The 15541-nt window shown below is 50.4% G+C and overlaps 2 protein-coding genes across 3 annotated transcripts; one reads left to right on the top strand and one right to left on the bottom strand.

The window, feature by feature from the left end:
* Positions 1 to 31: 31 nt before the first annotated feature.
* On the bottom strand, positions 32 to 6649 carry METTL25B (methyltransferase like 25B). The gene is made up of 8 exons (XM_049782273.1): positions 6343 to 6649; positions 4582 to 4706; positions 4047 to 4239; positions 3397 to 3459; positions 3105 to 3248; positions 1504 to 1988; positions 725 to 909; positions 32 to 351 (listed from the first exon to the last, which is right to left on the bottom strand). The coding sequence occupies exons 1-8, from the start codon at positions 6451 to 6453 to the stop codon at positions 230 to 232; spliced, it is 1428 nt and encodes a 475-aa protein (XP_049638230.1). The 5' UTR covers positions 6454 to 6649; the 3' UTR covers positions 32 to 229.
* A 104-nt stretch (positions 6650 to 6753) lies between these two features.
* ISG20L2 (interferon stimulated exonuclease gene 20 like 2) lies at positions 6754 to 14757 on the top strand. Of its 2 annotated transcripts, none has more exons than XM_049782303.1 (4): positions 6754 to 7023; positions 7650 to 8493; positions 11785 to 11985; positions 13962 to 14757. In XM_049782303.1, the coding sequence occupies exons 2-4, from the start codon at positions 7756 to 7758 to the stop codon at positions 14073 to 14075; spliced, it is 1053 nt and encodes a 350-aa protein (XP_049638260.1). In that variant the 5' UTR covers positions 6754 to 7023; positions 7650 to 7755; the 3' UTR covers positions 14076 to 14757. The 2 variants fall into 2 exon arrangements, with proteins under 2 accessions (XP_049638260.1, XP_049638258.1); XM_049782301.1 differs by having other exon boundaries at positions 7012 to 7283.
* Positions 14758 to 15541: the final 784 nt, after the last annotated feature.

Raw genomic sequence — 15541 nt, 5'->3', positions numbered from 1 at the left:
CTATTTTCTATCTTTAATAGAACAGAAGGGAAAGAATGACTTCCTCTTTAATAAATTAAAATACTTTACATCAAAGAACACACGAAGAGAGAAACAGTACACAGAGCTGAAGGCCAAGTAGAAGCAGCATTGGGGTGGGCAACTCCCACTTTCATCTGCCATGGTGCCAAGCTATTTTTTTTTTTTTTTTTTTTTACAGGGGACTGAGATGTGCCTTCCTCTGGCCGTCTTAGCTGTCTTCAGTCTCCAGAACAGAGAAGGCCTGACCCAGCGGCCTCTTGGTGGCCACCAGAACCAGGTTTCTGGGGGAGAGTTCCGGGCTAAAGATGGGCAGGAGCTCAGCATAGAAGCCTGGGAGAGAGGAGGGCTGATCAGGAGGGCAGGAGTGAGGCCTCCAGCCAACCTCTTAGCACCCTGTTCTCCCTCAGTCTCTAGGCAGAGCCCCTTTTCCCTGGGGGAGGAAGATGTCCAAGGAACTAGGAACCATGAACATGAGTGTCCAAGCCACTATAGGTTCTTGGTGCCTGAGAGGTAGGTTCAAAATGTACTGCCAAGGCCAATTACGTAGGAACCTGTGTTATCAAGATGGAGATTCTAAGTAGGGGATCAAGAGTATCAGTCAGGGATAGACCTTGCCCAAAAGACCTTGGGATTGGGGCCGAAAGGAGGAGCCTTTGGATTCCAGCCTCCACCCTGCCCGAATCTTGGCTTAGATCCTCCTTACCCTGTTCCTGAAGGTAAAGCAGGCGGTCCAGCAGAATGAGGGTCTCCACCAGCGGGGCCAGCAGCAGGGCCAGGCTGAAGAAAGCTACTACACGATTCTCTTGGGCCTGGTGGGCCTGAAGGGTGGCCAGACTCAGTGGCAGCTGGGGATCCAGCCCCACCCGCTGTAGCCCCCGCTGCACGTATCTGTGGGGTCAGCCAGGGCCACATTCAGTTTGGCTTTAGGAACCATTATACCTCCCACTAAAACTGGCTGTTCCTAACTGGATTACAACCTGGCTTGATCTGTTACTTTAGCAAACATCTGTTTTTAGATGGGAAGAAGATTCCCAGCAGTACTTGGGATCAATCCAGGGTTGGCTGAATGTAAGGTTAGCATCTCCCTCATGTATTTTATTCTCTAGCCCCCTGACCACCCAGTTAACAAGCATCTTCTCGGCTGTGTGCTATCTGTCCAGCACCGCACTGAGCCAAAAACTTATTTTCAGCCCAAACTACCCTATTACTGAGATGATCTATTTGGTTGTTGTTTGGGGACCATCTAAGTGATACTCAGGAATTACTCCTAACAGACGAGATACCAGGGATCAAACTTGGGTCAGCCACCTGTTGCCCATTCCCAAAGGCATATGAAGAAGTTGCCCTAGAGGATTCAAAATCACCCTCAATTCATCCTGATGCTCCTCAGCACATACTAACAAGCATGGTGACAGGACTCAGCTCTCTAGTGAGAGATGCCACCTTCTCACCCACCACCCACTCCTACTCCCGAAGCCTCACTCTTCAATCTTGAGCTCGTGGACTCTGGGAATCCCTTGCACGCCAGGCCGCCGAAGATTGGGTTGCGCCTGGCGGATGACCACCTCCAGGGTTGCCCGGTAGCAGTGGGTTCGCAATCCAGGGCCTGCTCTCTGCAGCCGCTCAGTATATTCCTCTAGGGCATGGCAAGCCCCCTCTCGAAGCCGGTAGGGCAGCTCAGAGCCAGCCAAACCCGCCACCCACTGGCTCAGTGGGTAGCCATCAGGCTCACTCAGTTTCATGTAGCAGCAGCCCACGGAGGCCAGGGCCACCACGTCTGGGCAACTGGAGAAATGTCGCAGCAAGGCCACGCTTAGGTCTCCACACGCATGGAGGCCTGTCAGTAGCAAGCGGGCCTCACTTGGAGGGGAAGTTTCCAGAGGTTTCAGCAGCTCATCACATAGGGCTGAGGGGTCCACCCACCTAACTACATGGTGGGGACAGAGGCGAGGGCCAGAGTGCACTGTCTGTGGAGACAGGAAAGGACAAGGGCAGATGGCATACCTGTGAATGGCCCCTGCATCACCACAGGCCACACGGAAGGACTAGCCCTCCATTCTGTTCTAGTCAGGAAGGTGTGGGAGACAGAGAGAGCTGACCCTTTAGACAGATAGGGTAAAGTTGTCATGACTTTTTTTGGGGAAACACACCCGGTGATGCTCTACCCGGTGATTACTACTGACTATGCACTCAGAAATTACAAAATTACACCTGGCTTGGGGTACCATGTGAGACACTGGGGAATCAAACTGCAGTCCATCCTAGGCTAGCGTGCGCAAGGCAGATAGATGCCTTACCGCTTGCACCACCGCTCCAGCCCCTTCACTGTTTATTTTTTTGAGGGGGGTACACCTGGTTGTACTCAGATCATTCCTGGAGAGGTTCATGGGATCCTGTGTGGTACTGGGAATTAAACCTGGGACTGCAACATACAAGGCAAGTACCCTCCTTGCTAGACTGTTTCTCTGGCAGAAAAAGCACTTTGCCTTTAAAACGTGAAGAGGTTTTGGTTCTTTTTTTTTTTTTTTTTTCCTTTCTTTTTCTTTTTCTTTTTTTTTTTTTTTGTCTTTGGGTCAACCTGGCAGTGCTCAGGGGCCACTCCTGGCTCTACACTCAGAAATCACTCCTGGCAGGCAGACTTGGGGGACCATATAAGATGCCGGGATTTGAACTACTGTCCTGCATGCAAGGCAAACGCCCTACCTCCATGCTATCTCTCAGGCCCCAGAGGTTTTAGTTTTTGTGGAGATTTTCCATCACTCTGGGGGTTGAAGTATTTGGGCCATATTGAGCAATGCTTAGGACACACTCCAGATTTTGTGTTCATGGGCCAGTCATAGCTCTGTGTTCAGTAAACCATATGCCAGTTGCCACATGCAAGGCAAGCACTTTATCCACTATTACTATCTCTCCTGCATCCCCCTCCCGGGTTTGAGGAGTCTTTGGCAAAGGGGGGACCTAGGAGAACAGAAGTGAGCATAGGCACCAACATCTAGTCAAGCTTAGGACTTGAAGGGATTCTTCTTTGGGGCCCAGGTTCATTCTTGTTCCCTCAGGAAGGAAGAGCTAGGATACACACCTACCTGCATCTTCCGCCTCTCCTCTTTCTGCAGAACCTGCAGTAGCTCTTGGTCCAGACGCTGGGCTCTCTCCACCAGTCTCTGGTCACCTTCAATGCTCTTTACCATCAGCCCCAGACCCAAGGCCATGAAGCGGGAGAGGTGGCCCTGGAATCCAAATGGAGGGAAGAGAGAATCTGGACTAAGCACCTCACCAGGGTCTCTCCCTCTCAGGGGCCCCCAACTCCCTGGACCTTGCCTTGTAGCTACTTGAGCCCCATGACTTGGAAAACAGGAATAAGAGGGGTAGGCTCACCTGGCCTGAACCTACGTCTACAACTTGTGTGCAGCCTGTGAGGTCACTCAGTTTCTTCACCAACTGTAAGAGAACAAAGAAGTCTGGCTCTCCCATTCCATTCCCACTGATGATGCTGGGGAGATCAAGGTGGCAATGACAGAGGGGCTGAAGAGACCAGAGATCCAAGAAACAAAGTTGGAGGTGTTTCCCATTCAGGCAACCAACTCAGTCTCCCATGAAGGAGTCAGCTCCAAATTCAGGGGCAGGGAGTGTGATGAATAAGGTATGAAGTGAGATAGATTCAATCTGCCCAAACAGAAGGAGGCCAAATCAACCCAGTTTTCCAGTGCTACAGTCAAAAAGAACCTTCTCCGGGGGCTGGAGTGATAGCACAGTGGTAGGGTGTTTGCCTTGTACATGGTTGAATTGGGATGGACCCAGCATCCCATATGGTCCCTCGAGCCTGTCAGGAATGATTTCTGTGTGCAGAGAAATGAGTAACCCCTGAGCACTGCTGGGTGCTGGGTGTGGTGAAAGAAAGGAAAAAAGAAAGAAAAGAAAAGGAAGAAGGAAGGAAGGAAGAAAGAAAGAAACCTTCTCAGGCCTCTCTTCCTGAGACAACAAAGTACCCTCATTGCTTCACCCTCAGGCCCTGGTTCTGACCTCACCTCTCCAAACCTCCGGATCTCATGCTGCTTCTTGGGCCTGACATGCTTCCGGAACGGTGCTGTCAGTCGGGAGCTCTGGCTGTGGTTCTCCCGGAACTCAGAGGGGGCGTCAAATCCAGGGGTCCGGGTAAAGGCCAAGGCACTGGCTGTGGCCTTCAGGGCCAAAAGGGTGAGTGGCCACACTGACCTGTACCTAAGAGAGCCCAGCACCCCTGTGAATGGTCCAAGCACTTTTTTTTTTTTTTTTTTTTTTTGGTTTTTGGGCCACACCCGTTTGACGCTCAGGGGTTACTCCTGGCTATGTGCTCAGAAATCGCCCCTGGCTTGGGGGGACCATATGGGACACCGGGGGATCGAACCGCGGTCCTTCCTTAGCTAGCGCTTGCAAGGCAGACACCTTACCTCCAGCGCCACCTACCCAGCCCCGGTCCAAGCAGTTTTCAATGTGCCAGTTCACAGTAAGGGATACACAGGGAGACTCTGAGCAATGGGCACGGGGCTGAGGCTCCCAGGTCAGGGAGCTTTTTACCCATACCTGACCAAAGCCTCATTTTCTGGCATCCCCAGCAGCAGGGTGGCGAGCTGCGGCGGCGTCAGTCCATCCAGTGCTTCCTGCCACGAGTAAGGGAGGGTACCCCACAGGTTGTCCGTGAAAAATTCCTGCAGGGAGAAGTACTCAGCAAGCTGTGACTGTTACCATTTAGTCCTCTCATGTACAAGCATAAGACAAGCCCAAATGGGTTTTTTTTTTTTGGGGGGGGGCGGGGCACACTTGGTGGTGTATAGGGGTTATGCCTGGCTCTGTGCTCAGGAATTACTCCCATCGGGTTCAGGGGATCATGTGGGATGCCAGGATTGAACGTGGGTGGACCGCATGCAAGACAAATGCTTTACCTACTATTACTATAACCCCCTCTCTTTTATTATCATAATTTTTGTTGTTTTTTCGACCATGTCCGGTGATGCTCAGGAGTTACTCCTGGCTGTGCGCTCAGAAATCACTTCTGGCTTGGGGGACCACAGGGGACGCCAGGGGATCGAACTGCAGGCCATCCTAGGCTAGCGCAGGCAAGGCAGATGCCTTACCACTGGCGCCACTGCTCCGGCCCCTCTTTTATTTATTTTATTTAGGAGGGTGTACCCAGCCATTCACAGGGCTGTACTTCGTACAAAGAGATCAGTCCTGGCAGAGCTTTGGAGATCCTATATAGTGCCAGGGACCTAATCTGGGTCAGATGCATTTAAAGCCAGCACCTCCTCACTGTGTTATATCTCTGGCCCCACAATGTGTTATGCATTCAATCAAATTCTTTTTAAAAAAATTTTTTTTAATTGGGTCCGGAGAGAGCACAGCGGTGTTTGCCTTGCAAGCAGCCGATCCAGGACCAAAGGTGGTTGGTTCAAATCCCGGTGTCCCATATGGTCCCCCATGCCTGCCAGGAGCTATTTCTGAGCAGACAGCCAGGAGTAACCCCTGAGCATCGCCGGGTGTGGCCCAAAAACAAAAACAAAACAAAACAAACAAAAAAAATTTTTTTGAAACCATCGTAAATCACAAGTCTTTCATAGCTTTATTTCAGATATTATTCAATCAAATTCTGCAGCTTTGGTTATACTTCAAGTTCTATTCTAAGCCCAAGTGACAGTGAACACAAAGATAAAAAAACAAAACAAAACAGGGAAAACACACAGACAAAATTCTTTATCTTGTTTTTTGGGCCATACTCAAGAGGTGCTCAAAGCTTAATCCTGGCTCTCTGCTCAGGGATCACTCCTGGTGAAGCTCTACCATTCTACCATGCCAGGTAAATTCCTATCTGCTGTACTATCTCTACAGCCCCCATATAGACAAAACTCTATTCTGATAGGATTGACAAAATGTTCGAATAATGTAATATCACCAGGATAGAAACTGGAGGGAAAGTTCAGCATGGAGGACACTTGATCACTTGCACATGATCCCCAGCACCCCATCTGGTTGCTACATTAGTCTATGACCATATATTCATCTACTATGAAACAAGACAAACATCAGAGTAGCCCAAATGATTTTTTTTTATTTCTTGATTTATTTTGTTGGCCTGTTTTGGCGTCAGGGGATTGAACCTGGGTCAGTAATGTGCAAAACAAGCACCCCAAACCCTGTAGTATCTGATGTATTCGAGTATACTCAGCAATCAGAAGACATGACAGGTGAGCCAGCAGGCTCAGGAGAGTGGGCCCAAAGCAGGTAAGCAAGGAAGAGGGATGAACAGGCCACCCAGTCAAGCCCCCGGCCCGCCTCCCATGGCCTCACGATGATGTAGGCGTCCAGGATGCGGCGGTAGAGCGCCAGGACACGGGTGAGGTTCACAGCCAGCTGCCTCCTCTCCTCGTGAGAGAGCCCCTTGGCGGAGATGCCCGGCATCCCAGCAGCGGCTCGCGCGCGGAGCCAGATGCACTCAGCGTGGGGAAGACCCAAACTCCGCAGGTTCTAGCCCAGCAGTGGACTAGGCTGGGCGCGCTCATGACGTCACAAGCTGCGACCAGCCGGGCGCAGAAGAAATGACGTCACAGAGCCGGGGAAGGGCGCGCGCGACTCCCGGGGGCGGGTCAGCGGTGCAGTCCCCGCCCCTTCCGGCGCAACACTTCCGACACACTTCGAGAGCATCCCCGCTCTTCCGGTGGCGTACTTCCGCCCTCACCGGAAGTGAGGCCTCCAGCCGGCTGGGAGACCCGTTTTGGACTGTAGTGGCCCTCGCATGTCTTCCCTTCGCCCCTCTCCGGGGGTTTGAAGGATCGGGAGGCGCACTCTGGACCACGCCGCCGCTACCCGACACTGCCGCGGCTCACATACTCGGAATCCCCGGCTTCGTGAGGGCGGCGGCCGGTGTTCCTCACCAGGGCTCGGCCTGTAAGGCCTGGAGCACCCCATAGCACGTTCTCGCTTCCGCTTCCGGAGTCGTCACTTCCGGTTCATGCGAGGCCTGGCTGGGAGGTAGGTGGTGGTGGCTGAGCCCTGGGACCAGGCCTGGAGCCTGGGCCACGAAGCAGGGCTCGCCCGAGGTGGCTCCCGCAGTTCCTGCATTGCTCCATGTCGCTGACCATGCCTCCTCACTGCCCCTTTCCCTCCAAAAGGATTTGTGGTGAAATGCCTATATGGCCATCCTCTCCCTCTTGGAGACTGGCCAAGAGGGCTCGTGGATTTCTATCACTGTTCTTGGGACTCATGCTGCAGTGCTCAGGGGTGATCCAGAGGTATGTGATTTTCATCACTGTTCTCTGCCTTAGAGCAGTGACAGCTCTATGCCCTTGGGGCAGGTGACAGCACACACCCTACTTGGCTTTCCAGGCTCACCCAGATGGAAGCAGTGTGTCCCCAGTTATACAGATAAGACAGAGACATACAAAGAGGGAAGCAGGAGGCTGTCGCTCCAATGAGGGCTTCCTCCCCATCACTTCCTAGACAGCTCGTTTCCTTTTCTGCCTGGAAGGTGGTTCGATGCAGAGTTGGATCTTTATATATATATATATATATATATATATATATATATATATATATCGCTCATCCTCCTCCCTCCCATACCCCGTGGCCCCATTTACCAGGCTACCTTTCTTCTCCAGGGTGAATAATTGCCACTCGCCTGATGTTGCTCTGTGATCTTAAGCAGACTGAGAGCCTTCTGTCCTCCCACTAAACCTCTCTCCTTGCCCTCCAACCGCCTGATCCATGTCTACTTTACTCCTCAATCTGGACTTTGACAAGCCTCCCCCCAAGAAGGGATTCGAGGGCAATGCCAAGCACCGAAGTTTTGTCAAGAAGCGGCGAGTCTTGGAACGGAAAGGTTTTCTGGCTAAGAAGAATCAAGCCCCAAGCAAGGCACCTAAAGTGTCTTCCAAGGCAAAACAGCAGAATGGGGACGTGGCCAAAGGGGATAGTTCAAGGAAGGCCACCTTCCTCACCAAAAAGAAGCCTACAGCTTCCAGCAATGCATCCGAGCCAGTACAGGACAAGACAACCATAGTACCATGGTTGACCCCTGGCCCTTCACAGAAAACCAATTCTGTGGTGGCCAAAATAGATCTACTGGGAGAGTTCCAGAGTGCTCTTCCAGAGATAAAGAGCTGCCCACCACGTTCCCAGAAGAACACCAAGAAAAACCCTTCTCAGAAGAACACCCTACAATCATCTACCCAAGCTCTCCCAGAGAGTAAAGGTAAAGGCTCTGCTGCACTCCAGAAGATTCCAAGCAAGATGGTAGCAATTGACTGTGAGATGGTGGGAACTGGACCTAGAGGCCATGTCAGCTCCTTGGCGCGCTGTAGCGTTGTCAGCTATGATGGCGACGTGCTCTACGACGAATACATCCGTCCACCCTGCCACATTGTGGATTACCGCACCAGGTGGAGTGGGATACGGAAGCATCACATGGTGAATGCCACTCCTTTCAAGGTGGCACAGGGCCAGGTGAGAGGCATGGTTCACGGGATGGGGGTGAGAGGGGGATGGAGCCCAAATTACACTCGCAGACGATTGTTTCTCTGCATCTTGGAGAGGAGATACCCGGATGAGGAAGGCTTTCTGCTGGTGGGACAGTTGTCCTTGGCTATCACATGCACTCATTGGACTACTGAGTAGCAGGCATGGGCGCCCGGGGAATCAGCTCAGTTAAGGATTTTTTGGAGGTACAGTTATGAAGAGAGGTGAAGAGGTTGAGAATGAAAAGGTTAGGAGGATTTTCTCCAGCCAGAACGAGCTGCAGCCTATTTGTACACTGGAGTTGGTAGACTGAGGTGGAGTGGGTTGGAAAAGGCCGCTGGGCAATTATTTCAGGGCTTCATGTAATTCATGAGTAAATCGACTTTTCTAGGTCATTGGGAGCATCACTAAAGGAGAGGGCTGGGGCCGGAGAGATAGCATGGAGGTAAGGCGTTTGCCTTTCATGCAGGAGGTCATCGGTTCGAATCCCGGCGCCCCATATGGTCCCCTGTGCCTGCCAGGAGCAATTTCTGAGCCTGGAGCCAGGAATAACCCCTGAGCACTGCCAGGTGTGACCCAAAAAAACAAAAAAAAAAAAACAAAAAAAAAAAAAAAAAAAAAAAAGGAGAGGGCTGAGATTCTGGCTGAAGGCTGGACAGCCTCCAGAGGGCGCCCTTAGATCATGTTGACATTTCAGTACTTGTATTCTTTGCCTTCTCTAGACCAGTAGATTTCAGCCTGTTTTATTTAACTTTTGTTTATAGTTTATATTTTGTTTATAGTTTAGTTCAGTTTAGCTTTGGGACCATACCTGGCAGCGCTCAGGGGTGACTCCTGGCTCTGCGCTCAGAAATAATTCCTGACAAGTTCAGGAAACCATATGGGATGCTTGAGACCAAACCCTGGTCAGCTGCATGCAAGACAGATGTCCTACCCCCATGCTTGGGAACCAGTGGGCACAGTTTTTCTAAAAATTCTTTATCTTTAGGGCAGTAATTTGAAGATGGTGTATCCCAGGTGGGATATCTGCTGTTTTAGGAAGAACTAGCAGAGTGTAAAGGTAGCTTGGCACTGACTGGCAAGAGCTGTGCTGAAGTTCAGGTGAAGAGTTAGGGAATGGGGGCAGTCAGCCTCAGGGGAAGAGGGACTATAAGTATCTAGTCAGTTAAACTGTTCTGGTTTTTCTCAGAAATCAATTCCCTTGTGCTCCAGCCTGGCTAGGAGAGGTACATTCTGTGCATCTGGTTTCTTCCAAGGATGTCTGCGAAGGCTAAGCCCTTTTTTTCAACCTCTTTGGAAGTCTGCTTTGGAACTTGCAACTGAGTCCCTGGCATAGCCTCTGGTAGTCTGGGAAGTATGTCTTTATGCTCAGATGGAAACACCTGTACCAAGGATCTGATCTTGGGGTCTGGCCCCAGGACATGAAACAGACCTATGTATTACTCATCAGCTGCCAGGGCCTGTCTTCCTGTGTTATGTGGCTTGAGGATTATTTCTTTTCTTTCTTTCTTTTTTCTTGTTTTTGTTTTTTTGTTTTTTGGGTCACACCCGGCCACACTCAGGGGTTACTCCTGGCTCGGTGCTCAGAAATCGCTCCTGGCAGGCTCGGGGGACCATATGGGATGCCGGAATTCGAACCACCGACCTTCTGCATGCAAGGCAAACACCTTACCTCCATGCTATCTCTCCGGCCCCTGGAGGATTATTTCTTTTTTTTTTTTTTGGTTTTTGGGTCACACCCGGCGTTACTCAGAGGTTACTCCTGGCTGTCTGCTCAGAAATAGCTCCTGGCAGGCACGGGGGACCATATGGGACACCGGGATTCGAACCAACCACTTTTGGTCCTGGATCGGCTGCTTGCAAGACAAACGCCACTGTGCTATCTCTCCAGACCGAGGATTATTTCTAAATATCAAATGGCAGAGAAAAGATTCCCCCCACATACACACTCTATTCTCAGGCCCACAAGTGGTCTTTGGTAAATTACTTGTGAAAACTGAACAGTGCCTCCTGGTTATGTGCAGGAGAAGCTGGAAGACTAAGGGAGTGACTTTCTGTTAAGAGATAAGGCCACTTGCGGAGGAGATAAGGCAGCAGGGAAGATGCTGGTGGTCTTGCACATGGCCAACACATGTTTGATCCTCCGCACTGTATAGGACCCTCTGTACCCTGCTGAGAAGTGATGGTTCCCCAGCTCAGAGCCAGGAATATTAATGATGTGACTCAAAAACAAAAACAAAAAACCAACTTAAAAGTAAAACATAAAAAGTAAAGGTGCGGGCTGGAGAGATAGCATGGAGGTAAGGCGTTTGCCTTGCATGCGGAAGGTCGGTGGTTTGAATCCCGGCATCCCATTTGGTCCCCCGAGCCTGCCAGAGCAATTTCTTTCTTTCTTTTTTTTTTTTTTTTTTTGGTTTTTGGGCCACACCCTGTGACGCTCAGGGGTTACTCCTGGCTATGCGCTCAGAAGTTGCTCCTGGCTTCTTGGGGGACCATATGGGACGCCGGGGGATCGAACTGCGGTCCGTCCTAGGCTAGCGCAGGCAAGGCAGGCACCTTACCTCCAGCGCCACTGCCCGGCCCCAGAGCAATTTCTGAGCGTAGAGGCAGGAGTAATCCCTGAGCGCCGCTGGGTGTGACCCCCCCCCCCCAAAAAAAAAGTAAAAGTGCACTGCCTGTGTGCCCTGATTCACTTCCCTTGCAGCTTTGTAGTAAGTGACTTGAGTATTTTATAACCTGGAAACACTCAGTCAAATGGAAGCAATAGTATCCTCCCCAGTAACACTAAATGTGTATTTTTGCATGTAATTGGAGACTTCCATTAGCTATTTGGTGCCCCTCTTTGAATCCACTTGTTCTGACTTTGCCTGTGGTCATAGTGATGGTAATGATCAAAGGACTTCAGCAGTCCTGAAACCATACTGAACCTGGTAGACCCAGAAATATCTCGACCAACAGGAGCATGGCTTGTGATGAAAACCAAGTCAGTCTTTCATTGGAGAGAAAAATGAATGAGGAGATACAAGTAAGGACCCACTTGTGATAGAACTGCAAACGGTGCCACTGTGTACACATTTTTATTCCTTTCTACACCTCAACCCACTTTGAAGAAGGTGTGGGGTGAAAGTGGGTTTCAAGTGAGAGAATTTGTGGGAGATGAAGTTCAAAGATGATGTGAGTGTGGACTGTAGGGCAGAAAGCACTCAGAAAGCCATGTGGTCGTTTAGGTTACAGAATCAGCATCTAAGCTCCTGCCCTTCTCTTACATGTCCCTTTCAGATCCTGAAGCTCCTCGCAGGGAAGATAGTGGTGGGCCATGCCATCCACAATGACTACAAAGCCCTGCAGTACTTCCACCCCAAGACCCTCACACGGGACACTTCCCGCATTCCCCTACTCAACAAAAAGGCTGGCTGCCCGGAAAATGTCACCTTGTCTCTGAAACATCTCACCAAGACGTTGCTGAACCAGGATATTCAGGTAATTTCTCTCCTCTTCCCCCAAAAGGTTGCTGGCCCCCAATTTGGATCTGGCTGGAGGCCAGTCTTGCTTTGTTTATTCAGAATCCCATTCTAAGAATTCCTTCAAATTTTGAACTGGGGGCCAGGCAGGCCATAGCATAGCAGTAGGGCTAAAGTGTTTTCCTTGCACGAGGTCAACCCTAGATAAACTCCTGCCTTGCACATGGCCAACCCTGGATAGACTCTAGTTCACTTCCTGCCATCCCCTCTGGTCCCCCGAGCCTGCCAGGAGTGATTCTGAGTGCAAAACCAGGAGTAACCCCTGAGCGCCACCGGTGTGACTCAAAAATCAAAATAAAAGATTTCGAGTTGCTCCCCAATAGAAAGCATTTGGGGCTCAGGAGCCCCTTGTCTTTCTCCCTCAGGACGTGGGTGAAAAAGAATGCTCTCTTGTCTACTCTAGTGTTCCCAAGAGTATGTGGATAAAAGGGCCAAGATGGGACTTGCGTTTGCCTTGCAAGCAGCCGATCCAGGCCCTAAGGTGGTTGGTTCAAATCCCGGTGTCCCATATGGTCCCCCGTGCCTGCCAGGAGCTATTTCTGAGCAGACAGCCAGGAGTAACCCCTGAGCACCGCCGGGTGTGGCCCAAAAACAAAACAAAAAAAACAAAACAAAACAAAAAAAAAAAGATGGGACTTGTTGGTAAAGTACATCATGCTTTGAATGCAGGACCTGAGTCTAATCCCCAGCTCTGTCAAAATGAGAGAAAAAAAGGGAGAGAGGACCTTCTATAGGATTTTCCTTTTTGGAGAGTGGTCACACTTAGCAGCGCTCAAGGGTTACTCCTGGCTCAGTGCTCAGAAATCGCTCCTGGCAGGCTCGGGGGATCATATGAGATGCCAGGAATCAAACCCGGGTCTGTCCCAGGTCAGCTTCATGCAAGGCAAATAACCTATTGCAGTGTTACCGCTTTGGCCCCAGGAATTTCCTTAAGGAAAGAGGAGCAGGTTCTAAAGTGATGACTCACAGGGATGAGAATACTTTGCATGCAGGAGGCTTGGGTTTAATACTACCCAGTGCCAAATGGACCCCCATCACATTTATGACCACCACTGGGTGTGGGCCCATAAAAAAAGAAAAGGAACCCAAGCGTAGTAGAGAGGTAGTAGAGAGAGTAGAAGCACTTGCATTGCACACAGCTGTCCTGAGTTCAATCCCTACCATCCCATATGGTCTCCCAAGCACCACCAGGAGTAATTCCTTAGTGCAGAGCCAGAGTAACTGCTGAGTATCGTAGGTATGAAAAAAATCTAAAACTTTTTTACAAGGAGAGTGACTTGAGAGATTATACAGCAGGGAAAGTACTTGCCTTGGAAGCAAGGATTCAATCCTGGCCTGGATTCAATCCCCAGCACCACGTATGGTCTCCCAAGCCCTACAAGAAGTGACCCTTGAGCACAGCCAGGAGTAAGTTCTGAGCACTGCTGGGTATATCCCAAATCAAAAAGGAAAGGCATCAAGAGAGATAGTACAGGAGGAAAGCATTTGACTTGCGAGCAACTGCTTCAGCCAACCTTGGCACCCTTTATGGTCTCCTGAGCATTATCCCAAGGAGGCCCCCAAATAAAAGCAGGTAGTAGGAGATCTAAACCTGTGGTTCTCAAGCAGGACATACTTCAGGGGCCCCATAAATGAAAATCTTATAAAGGGGTAACCTGGTAGAAGGTTGCAGATACCTCCTTCATGAAGCAGTGAAGGAACTAGGAGGGTGGGGGAGATAACCTAAGGCCTTTTGCTCTAGCATACTCTAGAATGAGAATAGGGCCCTCATGTGGCCCTAGAAAAGAAAGAGGGAGATAAGATGGTAGCAAAGGTCTCCTAGGAGTCAAATGGCCAGGTTTCCTTTTCCTTCGCAGAAACAGTGAGTATGAGAGATGGAGGGGGTGTGGAGAGGGTCCTTCCAACCTCATCTCTTTTTCTTCTTTCCCTCTTCAGGCTGGGAAAAGTGGCCATTCCTCTGTGGAAGATGCCCAGGCCACCATGGAGCTGTATAAATTGGTTGAAGTTGAGTGGGAGCAGCACCTGGCCCAGAATCCCCCTAAAGACTAGTGGCTATTGGGACAACAAAGGCGTGTCTCAGGAGGAACAGGGCAGCAGTCTGGGCTGGGCACCTCCTCCTCTATACTTTGGGAACTAGAGTTAGGAGACAGAGGTTTGCCTGTCCCCAAGCTGTCCAATGAAAGTTCACCTCAGGCTTGTGCTTGTGTCTGGTTTAATGTCCCATGGGACAAGGAAGCCATGGAATCAGAACCCACCTGTACCGTTCACCTCTTAAGTGGTGCTATCTAAGGTCCAAGCGTGCTTGGTTCCCCAGAGCTTTTTGAGGGGTGGGGCAGATGCTCCAAAACTACTCTTGGCAGTACTTAGGGGTATGTGGGGGCCAAGAATCTGAACTAAGAGGACAGGATTGCAAGGCAAGTGCCTTCACCCCTGGTCTTTCTCTCCAGTCCCTCTCTAGAACTCTTGATTTTCCCAGGCAGGGCTTGCTGGGAAATGTGGTTCCCCCACCCCGTCTTACCACAAAGGTGGCCATAGATTCCTGATTCACACCTTGCATTCTCAGCTGCTGGACAAGACTGTCTTTCTCTTCAGTTGGAATCATGTCATAAGTCAGACTGCTCTTGCCTCAGCCTACCTGGATCCTGGCAGACTACTCCCTATTCTGCTCTCCAATGAGGTTTTATTCTTCTCAGGATAATAGGGAAGTCAGCTCAGAGTGTGACTCGGAAATGAGCTTCAAGAGATTCCAAAGTATTTTAATGTGTTTTTTTAAAGGTCTTTGCTAAACCAAGCCTCACAGAAGGCAAATTATTCCCTTGATAAATTTTTACAATGAAAAAAATAATGGTGGTGTGTTTTGTTCAGAGTTCATGTTAGACTGTCATTCCGACATAGGGGTTCATGCTGGTTGGAGGCCTCTAGGAAGGATTGAGTGGGCCCCAGTACCTTTCATCATAGCAAATCCACAAGCACATGAGATGACACCCAAGTCATGCTCCCACAGGGTCTGTGACCCGAGAGTGACTCACAGTGGGCATTCGAGAGGGCTGGAGCCGGGGAGGCAGGGGAAGGGTGCTAGGTGACGCCAGCCTAACTGCGCCTGCCAACTTTCCTCCTCAGTGGTCCACACCCTGACTCACAAGGTCAGGTCAGGTCAGGCTGTGGCAAGGTGACTCACAGCCTGACCTGTTGTCCAGGTCTCTGTCTGCACCAGCTTGAGAGCACACGGGATTCACTAATGTTCTAGTCCCTTCCAAACCTCTCCAGTGTCTGGCTGGGCTCCATTCTCCCAGACAGCCACGAGGAGGGAGCTTCTTGCTTGCCACCCAGCTGAATGCCAGGCACATCTCTTGCTGTCTGCTGCTGCTATGCTCTGAGCAAGTTGGTTCCTGTTGCACCCAAATAAGTCCATGACACAGTCGAGAAGGTGCCAAGTGCCATGACACGCCTCTAAGTGGGAATAATGGCATGGCACACCTAAGACAATAAGGCATGAAAGCAAATCTTCATTATAT

The sequence above is a fragment of the Suncus etruscus genome, chromosome 10 (genome assembly GCF_024139225.1).
Source record: "Suncus etruscus isolate mSunEtr1 chromosome 10, mSunEtr1.pri.cur, whole genome shotgun sequence".
NCBI classification, from domain to species: Eukaryota; Metazoa; Chordata; class Mammalia; order Eulipotyphla; family Soricidae; genus Suncus; species Suncus etruscus.
The sequence above is the reverse complement of the archived record's forward strand: the minus strand, read 5'-3'. Positions and strand labels throughout refer to the sequence as shown.

Excerpts from the sequence above, each read along its gene's own strand:
- METTL25B (XM_049782273.1), bottom strand. The coding sequence starts at position 6,453 with ATGCCGGGCATCTCCGCCAAGGGGCTCTCTCACGAGGAGAGGAGGCAG. Across the intron at positions 4,707-6,342 it reads TCCTGGACGCCTACATCATC|GAATTTTTCACGGACAACCT; the intron begins GTGAGGCCATGG and ends TTCTCCCTGCAG. Across the intron at positions 1,989-3,104 it reads AGGAGAGGCGGAAGATGCAG|ACAGTGCACTCTGGCCCTCG; the intron begins GTAGGTGTGTAT and ends CTGTCTCCACAG.
- ISG20L2 (XM_049782303.1), top strand. The coding sequence starts at position 7,756 with ATGTCTACTTTACTCCTCAATCTGGACTTTGACAAGCCTCCCCCCAAG. Across the intron at positions 8,494-11,784 it reads TCAAGGTGGCACAGGGCCAG|ATCCTGAAGCTCCTCGCAGG; the intron begins GTGAGAGGCATG and ends TGTCCCTTTCAG. Across the intron at positions 11,986-13,961 it reads TGCTGAACCAGGATATTCAG|GCTGGGAAAAGTGGCCATTC; the intron begins GTAATTTCTCTC and ends TTCCCTCTTCAG.